Source organism: Strigops habroptila, chromosome 6 (assembly GCF_004027225.2).
Source record: "Strigops habroptila isolate Jane chromosome 6, bStrHab1.2.pri, whole genome shotgun sequence".
NCBI classification, from domain to species: Eukaryota; Metazoa; Chordata; class Aves; order Psittaciformes; family Psittacidae; genus Strigops; species Strigops habroptila.
In genome coordinates, this window is record NC_044282.2 from 14,664,593 (window position 1) to 14,687,595 (window position 23,003).

General features: G+C 37.4%; 1 protein-coding gene across 2 annotated transcripts in view; it reads left to right on the plus strand.

Annotated features, from left to right (window-relative positions):
- Positions 1–23,003, plus strand: part of CDK19 (cyclin dependent kinase 19) — a 126,370-nt gene that overhangs the window by 89,208 nt on the left and 14,159 nt on the right. For both annotated transcript variants that reach the window (XM_030490885.1, XM_030490886.1), the window contains 6 exons: positions 327–384; positions 1,818–1,949; positions 17,170–17,313; positions 17,556–17,625; positions 18,844–18,916; positions 22,885–22,982. In XM_030490885.1, the coding sequence (XP_030346745.1) occupies positions 327–384; positions 1,818–1,949; positions 17,170–17,313; positions 17,556–17,625; positions 18,844–18,916; positions 22,885–22,982 (575 nt within the window). The remainder of the gene's footprint in view (positions 1–326; positions 385–1,817; positions 1,950–17,169; positions 17,314–17,555; positions 17,626–18,843; positions 18,917–22,884; positions 22,983–23,003) is intronic.

The window sequence follows — 23,003 nt, forward strand, 5'->3', positions numbered from 1 at the left end:
GATGTGTAGCGTAACTGTTAGCCTGGTATAAAATTTTTCTGTAGAAGAAAATCTCCCCAGTGAATGTGACCATTCTGGTAAAAATGGGAATGCAAATGTAGTTAAAGATTGTATTTCTTACTGTGAAATGTCAAAGCACTTTACTATTTTTCTAATTGTGAAATTGGTAACTAGGAATAAAAACTACATGTCATCAAAACATAAAGGTATGGTAATTTTAGACTTCTAAGGGTATTTATAGAAATGTTTTCATTTTAGAATAAAGGTATTCTTGAAGATAATTATCAAAGACTGGTCAACTAAATATGCTGGTTTTTGTTTTCCAGAAACCAGCAAACATTCTGGTAATGGGTGAAGGTCCTGAAAGAGGAAGAGTCAAAATAGGTAAACATTTTGAAATAATTTCATTGCACAGCTAAGGAATTACTTAAAAATGCATCTTCAGTGTAAGGTGGAAACAAGTCTTCGTTATTCTTAGAGCATATGTATGCACAACACCTAGTTCAATTTTAAGTCTTATTCACTGAGTTTACAGGCTTGAGAGATTCCAAGCATAGTAGGCATTTGTAAAGCTTGCCAAGGATATTTGATGAGATAGAAGCATCTGTAGGAAACAAGAAAGTAATAAGCATGTAGAACAATGGCAATGGCTATAGCCAGGGTTCTTTTGACTCCTACTATGATTAGTTAGTACAATATTGTTATTTATATATTACATTTGTTCTTAATTATTTGTGTATAAATAACATCAATGCATGTGTTTGTAGAGGTCCAAAGGTTTACTATGCAAAAGGCTATTTGACATCAAAGTGGGAAACACATGTAATTGTAATGGTCTTTATCCAAAATCTAATTACTTGTTTAGATCATAAGCCTCTTAGTCATGTGGATGTAAAGTTTTTAATAAAGCATGTGGCAATCCCTGAGAAGGAAGTAGCATACTGGAACCTCTTTTCTATTCATTGACTTTTGCTGTAGTTGAAAATAGTCAGCTAATTATTTTTGATACATATGCTTGTATTAGTATGGGTAACTCCAAGAAAATTATTCTTTGCATTTTATAACTTTGGAAGCAGAAAGATTTAAGTGAAATTGTATAAAAGATAAGTTTCAGACTTGGATTAAAATGTGTGGTTTTGAATGCAGACCCAAATTTTGTATTTTCCTGTTTAGCATTTCTTAATGTTACAAGATTGTTTCTAGAGGGAATTTTTGAGTTACATAAATTAAATGCTTACATTTAAAGTACACTTCTGCAACAGTAAACACTCACTGATTTCAGTGGTTACAGTTAAAAACTTTTTTCTGCTTCTGGAGTTTGTTCCTCCAAATTATGTCTCAGGCACACCTACAAAAATAGTGCAAAACGATCTACATTGCAGTCGTTTTGGTTTTGCGCTGTGGGTGAATATATAGCAGTCACAAAGGCTCACAGTTCTGTAAACATATATAAAAATGAAAGAGAAAATGTATATTACAGATCTACTATTGACTTCAGTTAAACAGGTTTCAGTTATAGTTCTGTTTAAATAAATAGGCATCTGTGTTATGTAAAGTTTTACAATACCATGATGAAAACACTTAAAAGAGCAACATCATCCTTCATAGTCTTATAAATTAAGTAAATGGAATTTAACCTTAGATAAATTTGGCCCAGTATTGTTACGAGTAACTTGTTACTTTCTTAGAAACTTTGATTTGTAAGTTTTAATGGTTTTTTTGAGCTTGTGTTATAATTGCTTTTTTTGGCAATACTGTTAAATTCTGATTTCTTTGTATTAAAATTTTACATGTTCTCCCCCCGCTGCTGCCCCCAGCTGATATGGGTTTTGCAAGACTGTTCAACTCACCTTTGAAGCCATTGGCAGACTTGGATCCAGTTGTGGTGACATTCTGGTACAGAGCTCCAGAGCTATTACTTGGAGCCAGACATTACACAAAGGCTATTGGTAAGTTCCTGTGTAAGTTCCTTTAAATTTTGTAAAGGAGGGTAGCCTTGCAGTAGATACAATGATCAACTAACCAGCTGGTTTTTTTCCTGAAGTAGCAGCAGATGGTGTATGATCCAATCTGTAAAAGATTGATCCAGTTTGAAACCTTGAGGACTGTGCTTTTATTTTTCAATATAAGTTAAGGTTAATGTTAGACATTTTAAGTTTTTGTTCTGTTTTTAAAATAAAAATATTCTTTGCATTGGTTTGTATGGTTTTCTGATACGGGTTTAGAAATCTTGTAATCTTGTAAACCTTCAAAAGGGAAGGCCGTTTAAGTGGTGGTGTTCTAGGGTGCTTCATGTCCAGCTGCTTCTATAAAGTGTAGCTGGATAAGGAGAAGGGCTGTCTCCTGCACCATGCACAATCTTCAGATCATTCACTCCTTACAACTTAGGAAGCTCTGTGTTCAGGAAATGCTGGTGGCCAGGCTCTTGTCTTCCTTCCCACTTAGTAAGTTCCATAAGCACAGTCATCTTTAACGCCTAGCTGTTTAGCGAATGAAAACACTGAGATGCACAGGAGCCATCCTGCCTGCATGATTAGGTTATATATTGAAGAGAAATGGAAAGGAAATGGCGTACCTCTGTTAATGGGGTTAAATCATTCCTATGTGTACAGAGGTGGCTTTCTTGGCAGTTGCAGGCGTTTTCCTGTTAGAGAAGTTTTTGGAGATGCTATGTGGGCCTTTGTTCAGAGAGTTACGAAACACGTGTTACACTAGCATCTCAGTTGGTGGACCAACATACCCCAACCAGTTCTTCCTTCTTCCTGAGTAACCGATCTGGGAGATGACACGTGTAATATCTGCGTGAAGAAATTTACCCCAACATGCTCCAGAAATCTTTGCAAGGTCCCTGAGGTGATGCTGTTTGTGTCCTGTTTGTTCTTCATGATGCTGCAGAGTCTGTTCACCTCCTCCCACGGCTCCTTTTACGGGTGACTCAGTGCCTCAACCAGAGCGTTGTCTGTTGTAAGGCCACTGCCACCCTGAAGTGTGAGTTCTAGGTGGCAGCACCCTCCGTCTGGGGCTCTGTCTCAGTTGAGGCTTCTGATTTCCCAGGATGTCTTCTCCAGTAGGTGCTGGGGATGGAGCCTTGTAGTGTTCCTCCTCCATGGTTGTGGCACAATCTGATGTTGTCTGAAGCGGATTCTTAGGGCCTGCTTTTCATCTGCTACCATGTAAACAAGGCTGCCAATTTCTAAAGTCTGTGTTTGCTGCAGCCTGTAGTGGGTAAACAGTTACTAGTAAGTGTTCGAAGAAAATACTAACAGGATTACTTTAAACATCTGTAAATTGGGTGCTTAAACTGCCCTGACTATGTTGATTTTGTAAAACACAAGTGAGTGGACCAGATTACTGACCTGTGTGTGTGGTACTGGGAAGTTACCTTAACTGACAATTACATATTTTTGATAGATAATATATTGTTTGCAGATTTAGGTGACTGATATGTACCATTATCTCAGGATATCTCTTTGAAGAATGAATTAGTATAATGCCATTGTTTTTTTAATTATGTCATAAATTACTTGATTCTTGCCCTGAGGGATCTGTAGTCTACACTACAACACAGACAAGGAGTCCCTATGAAACTCTAGAGGATGATCTCTAGGGAGATCTGGTTTTGCTAGTAGTTTATTATTTCTGAGGCTTTTATTTCTTGTATCAGACCCACACCAGTGAATCCCCAGGAGGGGTGCGAATGGATTGTAGAATACCTCATGTGCAATGTGAGTGCTGAGGGCACTCAGAACGGTTTGGGCAGCAAAGTAAAAAATACAGAAATGAAAACAAGGAAAGCTGCAAGATAAGATTTGTAGGCTTACTGAAGCATTAGAAGAGCATGTGACTGAAAAGAATAAAGGTACATGGAGGTGATCTATGTGCAGCTTTAAGGCAAAGGGAGGAAGCGGTAACAAAATGACAGCAGTGATGTTTTGCGGTTTATGAGTCCAGACTTGTGTTTTGCTTCTAGCAGTATATGCACTTAAAAAAAGGTAATCGTAATGAGCTAAGCACGCTAGTGAGAGTTTAACTTGAATGCTAATGTTTTTGGCAAAGGATGCAACTCTTAAAGCTCTCTCTCAAATCTCTGTGCAAGAAATAGAATTTTAACATCTCTTAATATTACATAAATCTCAGGAGCCTTAATGCGTTGCTTTTAATAATAACTCATAAATTATATAAGATTCTCATTTAACTGTTCTTCAGTTGGAAATAATAATTTAGAAGAAAGGTGGTTAGATATAACAATTTATGAAAAAGGCAAGGATGTGTTATTTGGTATAGCTGCTTATTTTCCATAGCTGTTTTCTCATGCCTTTTATATAGTGTATAATTTTGTATAATTATAAAATATCAATAAAATGAGGCTAAAAGCAATGTCATGCCAGCTTTAGTCTATTCTCTTCCAATTTTGTCAATGTGAGAAATATTTTTGGTTGAATGGACTAGAAATGCATTGTCATCAGTTCCCTACTGGAGCACGCTGGACATTGTCCAATAATTGCTGCATAATTCAGATGTTTGCTTAGGTTTTTACTGGCTTAGTCTTATTTTTATTTTATTTTCAATATATTTTATATATTCTGTATCTAATACTCTCTTTCTTAGCTTCACATGTAAGTTTAATTATTAGCAATGTATTCATAATATCCTGTACACTATCTACTATAGTGTCCAATTTGTTTTTGTTCTTATAATAAAGCCTTGCTTGCATGTAAAATAATTCTCATACATGATCAAAGAATGAAATCAGAATTTGATTTTGGTCTCATTCAGGATTTTTGTCCTTGTTTTCTGGACTCCATCTTAGTTACATTTTGTGGGTTTAACTTTTGGAAAAAAATGGACTTAAACACAGTCTGTTTAGAAAAAACTGTATTATACAAAACAATATATAAGTATATTTCATTAATTTAGAGGTAGTTTTTCAGTGACATTTTCCCCTTTAATTTGTCCCTTAATACTAATGAAATAGTCTATTGTTCATTTATTTGCTTACAGAACAAGTAGTTGTTCATCACATGTATAACATAATTTTTTAAAGAGATACAGGAGTTAGGAAAACAGTGTTGCTGAAAAACAGAAATGGCTTTTACTTTCTGCGTGTTAAAAGGATAGTAAAAAGCCCATGTTAGGGTTTCATGGGGAGTAATATTTTGTTTCCTGAACCGTGAACATTTATAATCTAAGCCATACTTGTTAATGAAGTTTCCTATATAATCTGCTACCATAGTTACAAGCAACTAACTTACCAGATAAATACAAATTGGGAAAATGGTGTTGTAGAAGCCAAAGGTCACTCTATATTCTGTTACCGCAATGTAAATCTCTACTAAATTCAGTGTAGCCTGTGGAAGTTGGTCCGCATTTCTAGCGCCATGAAGTAAAACCAGAATCTGTTTCCATGTGTTCATCAAATCCTAATACTTTTGCAAAGAAGTAAAACATGCAAATAAAAGTCACCTGAACTGCAAAAACGTAAAATGCTTGCAAACATTAATAAATTTACTGAACTTTTAGAAAGTCTCCAGCACAGCAGAAAATGCCTTTATATTCAAAATACTAAAGAAACAAGGTTGAAGTAAGTGGCAAGGTACAGTGCTCCTTTCATTTATAGGCAAAGACTTCAGTGCTATAATTTTAAGGAAAGTAAAGGAAATGGCTGTGGTAAAATGAAGGAAAAGTTAAGCTGGCTTTCAGCTTGAAAGGAGACATTAATCAGGTTTTTATTTTTGTTTTTCAGTCTAGGAACATCAAAATAGAAAAGGATTTTTTTAGCAAGTAAAGGAACTAGTAACAACTGTTTTTCGTTATAGGTTAAGAAGGCATGTGACAGTCTTTACTATGATTCATTCTGGGGCAACTTGTAGCATGATATCAAGGCATAATTAAGGCTTGTTTGTTATCAAGTTGCAGCTTGTATAGTTAGCAGTGCTATCAAACAAGAACATGTTATCTTACCTCTCTTTGCCACTTGCATTAATTAGAGAAAAAGTATATTTGATCAGTGGCATCAGATGGCTTATAGTATTCTAGACGGGCAGATTTTGTTGGCGAAAGAGTTCTTCAGAGTGATCATTCAACCACCTGTTAAGCAAGGCTAAAGCACTGTCCTGCACTGGAAAAGGATGGAGTTATTTAGTGTGAAAAATAAATCTGAGATCCCAAGAAATCTCTATTGCTTAGTTACCTTTCCTCGCTTGTCTAGTTTATAAGTCAGCAGGAATGTCAGAAATGGCCATGTGGCAACTGCATTTGCCAGCCTGAACAAGATTTAGGAAAAGAGAAACTGTAATTCAAAGCTTGGGCAGCGCACTGTCACCTCATTCTATTTCCAGACTAACATATGGTTATGGAAGCTGGAAACCATGTGAAAGGTATAAGCAGATAGCAAAATGCCTTTGAAAGCAAATGTCACAGGAAAATATTAGGTGTATCAGAAGGAATGAATTTATAATGAATGCTGGGATCCATCAGAGTTTCAACAACTCCATTTGACTTCATGCAGGAAAAAAATGAGAAATTTCTTGGGGTGTATTATGTAGGATTTAGGATGGAAATATGTGCATATGTGTTCCATATTGCCTATGCAGCGAGTCCCACACTTTGCGAGTGCATCAGATGTCCTTACTTTATGCGCACAGATTGTTGGCACGCTGGATGGGCTGTAGGGCCTCTGGAAATCTTGGACCAATGCCTAAAGCTCTTCTGGTCTCTTGTTCAGGGAGGGTTGGGAGGAAGGAGGAAAAAAGTAAGACCTATCGGGAAAATCTGGTAAACCAGTAATTATAAAAGGAGCCAACCAGAAGGTTGAAAAGTCTTCAGGAAAGATGTACAGGGGAGGTTCCTACCTGTGGGCTGTGGAGCCATGGGAATATGGGCACTGGTTTTAAACATCTGTGAGAGATAAGAACAGCAAATCTATAGTCAGTCAGCTTCTGTTTGCTGCATAGGGATCCATGTTCCTATTTGTGAGAAGTTGTGATTTTGGGGAAGAGGTTGTGAAAAAACTAGAAAAGTAGAGAAGTTTGGAAAATATTTATTTATGTGCTCGGAAAAGAAAAACTTGGGCTGCACTAGGAGGGGAGCCCTGTTCATGCCCTGGGCAATGTTATATGACATGGGAAGTAATTGGATTCAGATGATATTTTGTGGTAAACTTGTTTTGGCATGTGGTAAACTTTCTTCATTTTGATTATCACACTTGTTTTCATGCTTTTTCTGAGAGGCAAAATATTTTACTACCAAAGATTAATTGTTGCTCTCTTATCTAGTTACTGTAGGTGCTGGATGATTTACTGCTGGTTTTTCCTCTTGCTTGACAGTGATCTCTAAAATCTATACAAGTTTATTCTTCAAAAGGAGAAGAAAAAAATAATTAAAAAAAACCCCAAAACCAACAGCATTTGCTACACTCCACAATCTTATCACTGCAATTACCTAAGAAATGTGAAGTTTCATAAACGATTGTTAGGTCACTTACATTTTGAAGCTACTTTAAGAAGTATTTTTGGAATACTTCTTGAGATGCTGACAACAACTCAAGGAATATCATCCACAGGATTCATAGAATCACAGAATGGTTTGGGTTGGAAAGGGCCTTAAGATCACCTAGTTCCACCCCCCCACCACAGACAGGGACGCCTCACGCTAGACCATGTTGCCCGCAGCTCTGTCTAACCTGTCCTTGAACGCTGCAGGGATGGAGCATTTACCACTTCTTTGGGCAACCTGTTCCAGTGCCTCACCAGGCCCACAGTAACGAACTTCTTCCTTATATCTCACCTGAACTTCCCCTGTTTAAGTTTAAATCCTTTTCCCCTTGTCCTATCATTGTTATATGTTTGAATACATTAACTGTTTTGAGATCCAGTATACTAGTTCCTGCCTTGTTCTAACTGTTCTTCCTTCTTCTAACTGTTCTTTTAATTGCTCTTCCTTCTAAAATAATGTTGATTAGCTAGTACAGCTGGCATCTGTTGCCAACTCTGAAGAGCCTGAGAGGTGTGTTTGAGTGTGTACTAGCTTAATAGTCAGGAGAATTGTTAACAGTGCAGTGGGTCAGACCTGTCTCTGCTGTTGCAAAACCAATGGAGGTACGCTAATGTGGGACAGACAGTAAAGTTTCATCTCTTGCTATAGTAAGCTGGGTCTCAGAACACTTGGATTTAAATACTGATTCAGTCCCAAGTGTTTTATGTAGCATACAGCATGTAATTTAATTCATCCCGTGTGTTGTATCATTATCTATAAAGTGGGGATGCTACTTAATGGCATTGTCCTTAAGATAGAATCTTTTAATAGTAATAGGGAACTCCAGTACAAGTATGTTATGAATTACTTTTGTTAACTCAGTGAATGGATTAATTTGCCTGAGAACCTGGGTTGTCACTTAGCATCTGCAGTTAGCTTGAGAAATATACACATTCTGGACATGAAAAAAAAAAAGAAAAGGAAAACAAAACCATTGAATCTTCAATCACAATTAGAATCTGCTAATTGTCCTGACTCAGGTTACTCTGTAAATTAACCTGTAAACTTCTGCCCATGGTCACTCCATACTTTTTCACATGTTCATGATTCTCTACCCTTGCAAAACATATAAAGGGAAGAATCAGGTGCTTTTGCCTTTTCATTCAATATTTTGGCAGATTTGCTATTGCTTGATGATGACTATGACTTAACTGTACATGGATTATTTTAGAGCAGGAAAAATAAAATAACATAAAAGTACTCGGAAGGCAGAATATCCTCTGTAGTAATAGCTTTGTGATTCAAAACCACTTTTGAGCAAGAGATGCCTTCAAAAATCTGCCTGTGCTTAGTCCCATGTACATCAAAAATTGTGGACCAAAACCCCCTCCCTGCCAGTAATAGTCTGTTCCATGTCTTATTCCTTCTAATTATTTTCCACTCAGAGTATCAACTTCATGTTCTTCCCAACTCCTAATAACCACAGGGCCTCTTGTATGAGCAAGCTTTTCATTCCCTGGTATCTCACTGACTTTGCCCTTTACCAGGCAGATGAGCTTTGCAGCAGCAGGATTGATTCTCTAACCTCCACAAGCAACCTAGGCTGTGAGCTCAGTTGAAAAACAAAGATTTAGTGAAGTAAGGCAGGACTTGTTCTTGCAATGACTGTCATAACCCAGAGCAAATAATGGATCCTAATGTGAAAATGAAACATGACTGATGACATAGAAAGCAAGACTCAGCATTTAGAGAAGGTTAGAAGATGCATTTTGCCCACTTTCTCATCGTAGTCAATTCCATTCTGTACATGTCAGTTGGGATATATTGTGATTCTTTGTGATATACTGCAAATACGTTGTTTCTTTTATATATGAGCATGAATGAGATGAATGGTTTGGTGTGGAGTTGAACTTGCATCTCAGAGATGTTTGATTCAGTTTTATATTTTTTAAGGCTTCTTTTAAAAAGCAGTGGACTAAAGGATGATTTCATTTTCTTAAACGAAACATGAGGTTGCCATTTAAAGATCCAAAAGGTTGTCTGTTGTAAAACCTGGTTCCGTAAACATTTTATCCTCGCTAACTAGTGCAGTAATGAAGACTTCTAATGTGCTCTGTTTACTACCATATCTGAAAAGTTCACTCACAAAAGTTGACTTTGGCTGAAAACGAAGTGTCTACTATCATAAGAAGATGCATACTTCTGGTGCAGAGGAATTTTTTTAGCTAATCCATCAGTTTGATCTTCAGGCACAGTTACTTCAGCAATATCAACTGAAACTCAGCACTGCAGCACTGAGTAGAATGACTTGTTCTTAGGACAGGTGGGATTGCTTCACATGTAGACTTCTTGGCAATAGCTGTGACTGACAGCAGATTTACATTTCATAACAGTTTATTTCATTGCTTATCCAGTGGAGTCGTTTATAATTATGTTGGAGTTATTGCCAGTGCTTTATTAGAAATAGCTGTAAGGCTGACCCCTTAGTAACAGAAATTAACATACTGTACAGCACTCCGTTTAGAAGGGCAAATAAGCTTCTCTGACTGTGCTAAGAGGCAAGATACCTTCAGGTGCATTCCTCTCTATTGACTGAAATAAGGTAGGTATCAAAACCTTTATTAACTCCCAGAAAGGACTGTCATGGCTTGTGAATTGGAACAGGCCAGGAAAGTGCTCTTCACACATGTTCCTTGTTATAACTCAATCTACCAGATAGCAGGCCTTTTGCTCACCTTATGTTAGCTCTGAAGGTGTTGACATGTTGGACCTGGTAAAAAGTTGTAATAGTTAAAGACACAAGCCAAGTGAGAGCATACAACAGATTATAAACTCACTGTCCCTCTTTGTTCAGTATGAAGTTAACCTCCAAAGAACTCCACTGTGTACAGAAAAGCTGGTTTGTTAAAATAGTCTGCATTTAATTAGGAAAAAAGGTATTTCTCATTCCAAAAATATGTTCTGCTCTCTTCTCATTTGTTATGGTTCAGAAGAGCACAGAAGATAGCAACATTTTACTATGTGCAAAATAGATTTTATGGTATTGGACACTTATCTGCAGTGGTGGAACAAGATGGGGAAAAGAAATGGTGGAGGAGGGGGGAAATTAATGCTAAAGCACCATGGTTGGGAATCGAGAGCTCCTGGCTGTCCAGTCCTATGATTATATGTTACCATCAATCAATTTTTTTTTTTCCCCCCAATCATTTTTCATATGATAAATTGCAAATGCAAAGCTGTGGATGTTCCCTGAAAAGCTTTGTAAATACTATTTTACCACACAGCAGCACATCTTGACTGTTCTTCATTCTTTCATAATTACAGGAGGAAATGGTAACAATTTTTGTACTAGATCCGCTTAATGCTTTGCAGGATAGAAGAAACTCTTGACCTTTGCAACGAGAAGCTTTCATACTTCCTTTACTTGTTGCAGTTGTTTGATACTTGATAGGGGGAAGTAGCCCTAAGGCTACGAAGCTGCCTTTTCTGTCACCCATTACATTCCTGTGCTTTTGGTGAGTTGTCACTGAAAGAACATTTCTCTATTTACTTTCGTGTCCCTGAAAAGCTTTGGCAGCCTACCGGAGTACCTCTTGGACCCTCTGAGGTATAAGCACCGTTGTTGCTGGAACAGTACATTCTCCACTGCATCTTGAAGTTATAGGAAGTGGCATAAAAATAATAGCCCTTCGCTGTCTGTGAATCATCTGATGTTTTAGGATTAGGGAGAAGATGAGGCTGTGACACGCTTTCCTTGCCAGAACGCAGCACTCATCCCAGTGACCTGATTTTCCTGCCCTGAAGCGACATCACCTGAGGCTGGAGCCCACCCCAGTTTCTGGAAGAAGAACTGAGAGAAGAAAGAGGATGGAACCATCACTCTATTCTGCATTCATGCAACCATCACCCTATGCTGTCTCTCAAGGATGTTAGCCTGCTCTACTGCTAGCTAATGTAGTTAATCTGTAGTTTATACAATAGTAATCTTGGTGACACAAGTGGAGAGTTAAAGAATTGCTGATGAAAACGTGGTATGTAGGATTTGGGAGCAGGTGGGGGAGGAGTATTTGGGAAGACGAGCACTGAAAATCCTTACAAATCCTTTCAGTATAATGTTGGTAAAAGTTTAATTCTTGAGCTTCTGATGTTGGTAAAAGTTGGATTCTTGTGCTCTATGGTACAGTTATTAAGATTGCATTTTCCCCACCTTGAGTACATAGGTTGCACAAGTTAAATACCAGGTTGCTTGTATAGAGCAAGGTTGCTTGTATAGAGCAAGGTTGCGTGTATAGCTATTGTATAGAACCATAAACCTGGAATTTCTAAAATTTTGGATCTGAAGTTCTGTAACTTAAAGGTTAAAGTTCCTTAGCAGGGTTTTTTGTTGGCAATCATTTTTGCTGCATGAGAGAACTACTTAAGGCCTCTGGTCCTATTGTCACTCCCTGTATTAAATCTACTGTCCCTGTATTGTCAAGCTGGCCACAGTAATTTAAGTGTAATGCTGCAAGCTAAATAATGTGTCTAATGTGCAGCAGAAGACTGAAATCATATGATCCAGGATCTTTGTTTAATGGTGATATACTGAAGAATAGGAATTTAAGTGGGAAAATAAATATTTTGACAACCTAAAATAACTCTGTTTAAAGAGAATGAAGAAGTCCTTGCCCACTAAAGCCCTGTAGAAAATTACAGTTTATTTCCATGAACTCAGAATTTCAGTCAGAATGCTTAAAAATATTTAAGGTTGTATTAACTGAAATTCATTAAATTTGTCTTACAAATATGAGAAGAGGGCAGCTTAATTTAAAAGGCTGGGGTGGAGGCATACAAGTAAAAAAAGGATAATAGTTTTCATGACTAATGTGAATGAATATGGTTTTGCCTTTAAAAGTTTTAAAAAGAATTATTGTGACTTTGCATCATGGCACTCTTGAATTAATTACTGCTCTTAGATACATGTTTGGCTGGCTGTGAGCATCCTTCAGATTACTGGGAGGTATTATTTCTGTCTGCTGAACAGTCATCTTTGTGGCTTTACAGTATAAACTTCTGTTCTTCAGTCAAGTTCTGTTGAGATGCTGTTTGTTAACGATCGGTAAACATTGCCTAACTTACCAATGAGTGATAGCAAATTTCTGACCCTTAGCCCACTGACGCCACTTTTTGCTTCCCTTTGAAAAAGCTGTCACCTGTAAATGTTTGACCCCATTCTCAGTTCTCCATAGAGAATGTCAAATTTAAAAAGCTAGTTACTGTTTTGCTGACTAAAGTTTAAGCGAAGCATATAAAAATTGAGACCTTGATGTACAAGTGGAAAGATCTTTCCCTTGTGTCTGTATGCGATAGAAACAGGTATATAGTGGGTATGTCCTGTTCACCTTATTGGACCAAACGAGAAATTCCCCTTTAAAATATATTATTCTTTTAAATCTAATTCTTAGGTATTTAAAACCAGTCTTAAAGTGAATAAACTCTTTTTCTATAGTATCTCTGTGCTCCTAGGTCACTGTGTGTAAATATTCTAGATAAGTTTAGAATCTGCTGCTGTGCCCAGTGTAAGATACAAGATTTTTTATAAAGAGGTCCCTCAGCCCTTCACTTCTTTTCCCGGCATTTGGATGTGTCCTAGAGTCTAGACTTCGTGTTCAAAAGAAACAAAAAAAGCATGTTGGTTGAATTACTGATGCTACTAAACCAAACGTCACTAATGATGAATTCCTCAGGTCAGTTGCAGCTAAACAGCTGTTTTCCAATTCTTGACTTAGCTTTCTTTAACAGAATTTTATTAAAGAATTATATGAGACTAAGTTTATGTATATATTTCTTAGAGATAGTTAAGAATCATGAAGTATTTCATCTTGGACTCTGTCCTGTGTTCAGTGAAACATTTTAGTTAAAATGCATGGAAAAAGATATTTCATTTTGAGAATCAAGGCTATTGCTTAATAAATTGTCCTGTTGTCTTAAATGGTCATAATATTCTTAATGTTTCCAAAATCTTGGAACAAATACAGAAATGAGATTATAGTGCCATAGAAAGGAAAGGATACGTGAGCGTTTGTCTGCTTAATCAGCCCTAGCATTAAAACAGCTATATCAGCATCCTTTTGTATATGCTCCTTGGCTACAGCACTGAAATAGAGCAGGACATGCAGGATTTTTCTCAGCTTCAGTAGCTGGCCTATAAAGCTATTAGAGTCACAGGTTTGAAATCTGGGACATGGACAGACATACAAATATTCTAATAATCTGTGCACTCAGGCATATGTATGTAAAGTCTGTTTACCAACCACAAGTGACCATTTTTAAAAGGCTGTTTTATCCGTTTATAAAATTATGTAGTACTTAAGAAATGTCGTTACACTGGAAAGATATTTCACTGATGAATAGGTTTGAATGGGACCTGAGCAAGCTGTTTGGTGAGGAGTCTAGGGAAAAGAGTATGCTACAAAGGCCTTCGCTCCCACCCCTCTTTGAAGAGCCAGGGAGCAAGATTGGTGTACACTCAGGTTCAGTGTAAACTTGGGAAAGTAAAAACCTTTTACACAGACCATTCCTGAAACCTGATGATAGTAGAAGAGACTGTAAGAAACAGGACCATCCTTGCAGTAAGGGTTATATTACTCTAGTACATAAACTAGGATCCTTACAGGACATCAGATGGGAAAAGATTTGGTATCCAGTGCAATTTTGTAGGACCTTTGTGTCCCAGTTTTCAGTCGTCTGCGATGTAAGAAGTTAAAGTGGGTACTGTCTGTAGGTTAGTTTTGCCTCGGGAACAATGAGTTGATCATTAGTAGAGGGGGGAGCAGAGAACCAATTGTTGGATAATTTTTGCCCCTTATTTTTGGTGGTTGCTTTAAAAAAGAAACTGTTATATAGCATTATAAGAGGTTCCTGTTGTGCTAGAGACAGATGACATGCACTAGACTAATAATGCACTGTACTCATAAAATACTGCTTACGTGTTTCAAGCCTTGTTCATATAAATGCCACTTCTGAGGGGTAGTATGTTTTATCTGGAATAGATGTAATAATGTTGGGTTTGGTTTTGTTTGGGTTTTTCTGGGGGGCAGGGACAGACAGGAAGGAGTGGACACCATCAACTGAAAACATATGAAATGGCCCTGGATAGGGAAATTGCTAATTATTGGCACATTTTTCCATACCTAGAGCTGAAGTTTGAATTTGGTTAACTAATATGAATAATGTAGGAGATAAATACCTATTAGGACTGCTTGTATTGATGAAGCTTTTAAACTTGCCAGATTTTAATGAGGTGTTCCTGCTAGAAAAATGCCACATGTGGCAAATAATCACTGTAAATGATGAATGTTATTTAAAATTAAAAAAAAAAAAAAAAGGACTAGCCAAACATGACAGAAAATAATTAACTGTGAGAATGATTTCAATATGTGCCAAGGATGTGTTCAAGATCAGGTTACATAAAAGTCAGATTCACAAAGGGAAGACCCTGACCTGCTTGAGCTGCATGGCTGTAAGGCCTTTTCCAGCTGTTCAGTCTTCACACACAGATGTTAAAGTTTCATGTTTTCTGTATTAAGTATTCTGGGTTACTTTAGATTAGTTCTTTGAAGCTAAAAAGTATCTGGCAAGAAACCCAGCACTATCAACTACTAGAGAATATAATGACTGATCAGAGTTAAAGAAAACACACCACCAGCTTGGGCGTTACCAGTGTTTATTCAGATCTAGCATCCAGTTGGTACATTGTCTGTCTTTCTCAGACAGTGAATTCTCAAATTGAATTCTCAATGAATTCTCTGAATTCTCAAAGGGTTTAAAATGTGCTCTCTGTATTAATCACAGAGCCAGGAAGTAGGAGTGTGTTGCCATGGTGGTTCTGCTCTCTGGTGAACAAGGAATGAGTTCTAAGGTTTGACATGTCACTTGAGGGAGATTTTGCAGTTCCACTTCGCTGTCAACAAGAATACTAGGTTTTATTTTTGTGGTTGTTTAAAGGAAAAGGTCAGTCTGGATAGAGCAATAATAGAATAATGAGCAGTGGCCCAGCCTCTCTCTCACTATGTTGTGGACAGTGAGCACTGCAGAAAGCAATGAAAACCAAGAGGGCTGCAACTCTTTTGGCCTCTAGATAAACCAGCTCCCAAAGGATTTGCTATCTATTATAAAAATGACTGAATAGATACTGTTAAATGAAGATGCTATTCTTCAAATAATAAGTAATTTCCATTCTGGAGTAGATAATTTATTCTGACTACCCAGGTAGGAATTGTGATTAATATGCTGCATTAGCTGCTTGAGCAGATAAAATCTTAAGAGGTAAATATTTTGTTTTCATACAGATAAGGCTAATAAGAAAATCAAAGGAAGATAAAACCCTGGAAAAGTGATGTAATGCATGGAACAAGTTATACCCTGTTGAAACTGTAAAGTCTGAACGAAATATTATCAGACTCCTTTCTCCCAGGAGGTTGGGAGAAAGCCTTATAAATTGGGCACACCAAGCTCCACACCTGTAATATGATGATGGAACTGACCTGTTTTAGCAAAGAGAGTATGATGGCTCTTTTTTTTTTTTTTTTGTTCCCTACATAGAGAGCAGTGGTTTTTTCTTTCTTCGGGATACCATATGTCTCTTGGGTGGCATAGGCCACCATCATTGACAGCAAGTAGGGTTTTGAGTCTCAGATTAGTTGCAACAAACAAGAGACTTCTCTTGGTGTTCTCTAATAAACCAAATTCCATGGTTTTGTGTTCAGCAATCTATGCTCATTACTCATCTGATCTCAACGTCTTTTTCCAGAGTTATCCCAGACACGTATTTGTCAATGCAGCAAATCCATTTCTTTTCTGCTATTAACCTTCTCACTGAGAAGTTCACACTTTCATTTTAAGATGCATAATAAAGCATTCAGGTCGTACAGAACACTCAGATGGGTGTTGATAGTAGTAACTAGAATGAATACATGTAATCTAGAAATTTCTTCTCCTGTAAATGACACTAATGTTCTTGCCCACAGTAGACTTAATTTTGAAAAGTATATTAATGAGAAATTAATGAAATAGATGTTATGTTCTTTCATTAAAACATCAGTATATCACGCTGTTATTTTCTATATGTACATGACATGTAGATGAGGCAATTCCAGTGGGAGTCAGTTGTCAAGTAGGATTTTGTTTTAATTTTTTTAAAGTTTGGCAATCACGCTTCTATACTTGATTAAAATTAAGATCTTGTTTCTCCATTTTAACTAGCTTACATGTGCCTAAATATATGAGTCATTAGTCTTTTCCTTTTTAGTATTTATTTGGTTATCAATAATCTGTTTGGAAGTGTTCTGAAATATGTGATAGAACTCTTATTTCAATATATTTTTATGGGGGATCTATAGTTTGGTTTTGATGGTCAGTTGAATTCCCTTTAAGCTGTGTAGGTTTCTGCCATAACTGTGAATAGATTAAATACTGCACTGGCAGTGTACAACTTGAAACAGAATTTGGAGACTCTAATTTTGACTGAAAAAGAAAGTATCTCCCATTTTACCCTTTTTATGTATTACATTATTGCATTATTTTCAAAGTACTGTATATAATTAGACTGTGAGGCGTTTTATCTTACTGTGGTTATAGAGGTTGTTGAGAAATGAAACAAAAACCAGAATGATGAAGTACAGTAAATTTGCATGAATTATTCTCCTTTTTTCATAGATATTTGGGCAATTGGCTGCATATTTGCTGAACTGTTGACTTCAGAACCTATATTTCACTGTCGTCAGGAGGACATCAAAACAAGTAATCCTTTTCATCATGATCAGCTAGATCGCATTTTCAGTGTAATGGGATTCCCTGCAGGTAATTTATTTTCATTAAAGTGTCAAACGTAATGCTACAGAGTTGATTTTTTTACTAAAGGAGATGACTAGTTGTGTAGGTACAAAGAAGCTGTCAGTTTGATGGATTTGGAAATGCTGGCAATTATGGAACAGTAGCCCTGGCCAACAGAGTCAAACAACTGCTGTAGTTATTCCTTCTTGTGTATTACTTAACCTACACTTTCAGAATTGTAAATGCTTCTTCTTTTCCCCCCACCAAAGATAAAGATTGGGAAGACATAAGGAAGATGCCAGAATATCCAACTCTTCAGAAAGATTTTAGGAGAACAACGTAAGTGATGCTCATGCAACAACAGTTCAGTGAATGTAGCAGAAGATGGGCAGAAATTGGTTTCTATCCGCTGAGTTTATTGGAGGGAGGGGGGAGTTTTGGAGTTTTTGGGTTCTAATGCTGTGACAGCTGTCCTATTTGAATTAGCCATTTTGCTTGAATGGTGTTCTCTCCTTCAGCTGCTTGTTAAAAGCATCAACTGAGCGGCCTCCTCATTTCCCTAGAAGGGGGTTGTCATAAGTGCCATTTAATCTATGGCAGGCATAGACAAATGAGCTTGCTTAAACTGCTTCTGTTAGCTGTTAAGGATAACTTCATTCATTTTGTGTGAGAAAGGATAGGGAGACACTTCCCTGGTCCTTTTGACCAGCTTTTTTTACTGTGGAGACAATAAAGCAGTGGACAGAAATTTCTAAAGAGAGTGATGTATTCAATAGTTTGTGATGCAAAGCCTATCTGGGATCTGAGAATTTTACACTTTTAGTGTTTCCTGGTGCTTTGGCTAAATTATTCTAGTGGTGGTGGTAGATCAGAGGGTGTAAGGAGATTGTGTTCTTACAGATTCTGTTGTAAGGCAGAGGACGTGTATTCAGGAGTTTTAGATTCTGTTTCCAGCTCTGCCATGGATTCATTACACTGGCTTTAGACAAGATATGAAGCTTATCTGTGCACAAAGCTTCTTTCTTAAAATGACTGTAGATGATTTCTGGATTTATAGATTTAAGACAAAACACAGGTCATACATATCTGAGGCATTTTTGAGCTTGGAACTATAAAGACTCCGTGGTTTGCTGCAGGTTGGGGTCAGGGAGACAGAATGGTGAACAACTGCTTTGCCAGATTGCAGTTGGAAACAATAACTTAGATGTTGTACTGTTACGAACTGCTGTACACTTTTGTGGCAGAAATGCTTTAGAAAACTAGAGTATAAACTCCAAGTTGAGTTTCTCTGTCATATGCCCGTGTCAACAGGTTATCCATACACTATAGAAGTTGCATGTTCCATGGAAATAATCTGTATGCAGTTGTTATTCCTGTTGTGAAAAGCACACTTTGTGTTCAACTGCTTGATAAATATCTGACATGTTTTCTGATAGCAGTTCTTCTTACAGTTCACTTATTAAGGACTAGTAAATGTTTTTGTGATCATTTGGTACAGTTCCGTATTCTTAATGCTTTATTATTTCAGAAATGTCTTCGTTTAACTGTATTTTTCAGATATGCCAATAGCAGCCTCATAAAATACATGGAGAAACATAAAGTCAAGCCTGACAGCAAAGTTTTTCTTTTGGTAGGTACAACTTTAAAATCACTGTGGTTATAAGAATGAAATGCACTTCTCATGGTAATATCCATGTCTGTTGTTCAATCTCATTCTAATGAACACTGATGTTAAAGCTATTTATCACTAACTGGCAGTTTTTGAGATGTGTTTTCTTCGCATACACACACATGCTGAGGGTATACTTAAAGTGCTCTATTGAAGATCTGAAAGTCTTTCCTAATTATGATCTGCAAGGCACTCATATGCCCAGCCTTACCCTTATGTCTGCTGTGCAAATAGGGTAGTATTATATCCCTTGGTTCCGTGTTGTTTCAGAGAGCTAGAGTTTTGTGAAGGAAGGGAAGAGGAAAGGAGAAATTTAATTATTTCCTGTAGTAATTTTCTTTTTCTTTTTTTTTTTTTTGTTTTGTTTGTTTGCCTTTTTTCTTTTTCTTCCCTCTGATAATAGTCCACCTCTGTTCTGTGGGTGATTCCAAACAACATCCATAAACATTTATTTGCTGGTTATCTAGTTGAGTCATTCACTGTAGCTGAATATGGGGTTGTTCTAATACAACGTCATTTCTAGATGCCTCTTTGATGACTTAGTGCTGTCTAAATTTAGGACTGAAGTTCAAAGTGACTTTGCTAGTGCTGTAAAAATGGAGTCCTTGTAATGAGGCTGTTAGTGCAGCTTGAGTTCTAGTGGTCCGTTCTCAGTTATGGATTCAGCATAGTAGTCTTCTCTCTGAGTCCTGGCAAAGACTTGTTAGTAGCTGCCGGATGATGACACAAATAGCTGTGGAAACAGAATAGGTTTGTCCAAGTGGATGGAAGGGAAGCATTCACATAAGAAGTGTGAGACTTGAAGAAAAGATAATTAAAATTTCTTAAACTCAACTTATTGGGCAGACATTGGAATCATCTGGAGGAAAAGTCTAACTGAAAAGATTATAACTGTAAGAGACATTGTTAGTTAGCACCTGAATTTCCCTGTTTTCCTCCTAAAGGTGGAAGCCACCAGAAAGCCTGGTGAAAAGTCAAAGAAGCAAATGGGTTGCTCTCAGCTTATATGGCTAATTCATCAAGGCCATGAACACTAAGTTACGAGTCATTTTCAGTGGGTAGGCTACTTTTTCAGGAGAAATATTAACCAGATGTCTAAAGTACACAAAACGAACCATATTTTGGCACCCTGTGGCATATTATATGTTTATATGTATAAATAAAGGAACTTTTCATGATGGAGAAGTGGTGAGACAAAGTTATTATAGGGTGACTGAACAAATAGATAGGTGTCTATCTGTGAATTCCCCAGTATGATTGTGAGAATGAGAACTGATTCCAAAAGGATAAGAGCTCTTTCTGAAGATCACGAAGAAGACTTAGTTCACTTAGCAAGGTACGTTCTCGTAGTCAAATTTTTCTCACTGTTCATAAATGGGGATGAATAAGGATGGTTGTAGTGATTAGCCATGGAGATGGAGTCTGGTTTTAAATAGGTCAGTCTCCCAGAGCTCTGCATAAGAATGCCCAGGAACATGGACAACTTTCTTGGTATCTCATTGCTGCACTGAGGGGATTCATGTACCTGAATTGCCACTCCTTAGACTTTGTGCTAATGAATACAGAAAGTGTGGCACATAGAGAAAACAGGGCATCAAGGAGACCAGTGCAGTATAGCAAGTGATTCTTCACAAAGAGGAGGATATTGTGCCACTGTGCTGATTGTCATTGAATGGTAATATCTACATGAAGGGCAGAATGTTTTCCATCCAGAAAGAGGCATCTGTTCTTGCTGTCCTGGAAAAGTTATTTATATCTGTCATGTCAGGCCAGTAGAATCTGAGAGCGAGCAATCTTGAGAGCTGCTGAGAAGTATGAGACTGTTGATGAAGTCCAGTCTCACAGGCTTTCTGTATTGTGTTAGCAGCAAACTATGTCCAGACATTTTTATTCACTTTCCTGGGAGCAACAGAAGCTACAGAAAACCAGACTTTGCCAAAGAAAGTTGTTTCACAGTAGCCTCACTGATGGGCAGGAAAACTCATTTGGAGTGATACCATGTGTGGTATCATCTGGAATGGGCAAATAGGTTATATTCTTGGGGGTGGAAGGGGATTACTAAGGGGATGAGCAAACTATTAAAAGGTGTAAGGTATCTTTAGGTCTTCTGCTGTGGTACATTAGCCTTATATTTGAATGATGAAGAATACAGGTCATGTTTGGAGGCAGGTTGTGATACAGTGTTAGATATCTAAAAACTGAAAAACTGGAGCGTTCTCTTGAGAAGTACTGCAGTAACCCATTCTGAGGAAGGAGTCCAGGGGGCAGAAGGTGATGTCCTGTACTCTTCTGTCAATGATGACAGCTGGTACTGAAGACCAAGAGTGGCCTTATACAGAACATGAGTGTTTGTCTCTGGTGTCATTGTGGAGGACCTGGGGAGAAGAAATCTGTATCACCTGTAATGGTGTCACAAGCCACTAACACTGACAGAAATTTTGCCTGTAGGGAGAGATGGTGATTTGGAATAAAGGTACTGAATACTAAAACTGTTGTCTGTATTTATTGAATCATGTAAGGTCACTGTGCAGAGAGCCAACAGCACATTAGAAGTTGAATTTGTTAAGATACACAGGAAAAGTAGGTCTAAGGGTTATCTGACAATACAAAACACAGTAAATAAGTGTACCATGTGAACTCCAGGTGTCTGCAATGCAAAAACATCTTGAGGTGTATTTCTGTACAAGCAGCCAGAATCAATTCAGGAGTTGGTTGCAAATGAACTGATAGGTGGAGACAGCCAAAATGGCTCTTTATTGTGTTGTCAGTCTGTTGAGGTCCATAGCCCACAAAATATGGGAATAAGGAGGGGTGGAAAGGAAGTGGCAAAAGTACAGAGAATTTTGAGATGTAATCTACAAGGTAGGGTTAACTACAACTATTGAGAAAGGAAATACAGGGAATCATATTGATGAGGATGAATGTTTTTACTGAGGCTGTTTAGTGTACCATGTATATAGAATATAGAATTGTTATCAGATTTTTTATTTATTGGACAGAAAGCCCCAAACACCCATCTAAAATCACATTCTTTTGCTGAATATCCAGGGAACTTATGTTGGAGGCCTGGAAGATAGAGTTTGAGCTAAGATGCCCTTTGCAGAAAGAATTTTATTTTCACTGTTGATATGACTTAAGACAGTATTGTGTGAGAGTAGGGTACTGTATGATGTAATTTGAGCCTCAGATTTCCTACTGTGAGTTTATCAGAATGTGATAAGTACCTATTTAAAATAGCATGTTATGCCTCGAATTCCTGTTTTAAACTACTAATATATTGTAATCCTTTTATAGCCTGCTGCAGTCAACAGCATTCCAGCTAATAAATTTATTATTGCTTTCCTCCTAGCAAGGAAGAAAGGTTACTAGGAAGGGTCTGCTCCTCCTCTTTCTCATTTCAATACCAATTAGAGTGGGATTGGGACCTGTGTGAGTGGCAGAGAGCTCTGACTCTGGAATGTTGCCAGTGTGAGAAATGAAGATTTATTGTTTCTGTCCCTAAAGCGATATGGAGAGTCCTGGTCATGTTCAGTTTCTTCTGACACTTTTTTCCTGTTGTGTCAGCAGTACAGAACAGTATAAAAGCTATACATGTGCCACAACAAAACACCATCATTTAGAAATGATGCTTTATGAACCTGTAATAGCTGAATTTAGTGTCACTTTAGCACAGTGGTTCAGCCTTAGCAATTGATATTGCCTGATAGACTTAACCGTATGTCTTACGTGAAAAGTGCTTCACAGCCATCATGCTTTGATGGATGTGCATTCTAATTCTTGGGAACTTCACTGAAAAAGCAATGCTAACTTAGGCTTGTCTGGACAAGCTACAAATAATATAGCAATCCACAATCCAAGACATGTAAGTCATAGTTTGAAAAATGATACTTTGATAAGCTTTTTGCTATTCTTAATATTTTGCTTTGCAGCTTCAGAAGCTTCTTACTATGGACCCTACAAAGAGAATTACCTCAGAGCAGGCTTTGCAGGACCCCTACTTTCAAGAGGATCCTCTGCCTACATCAGAGTATGTATTCCTTCTTCTGTG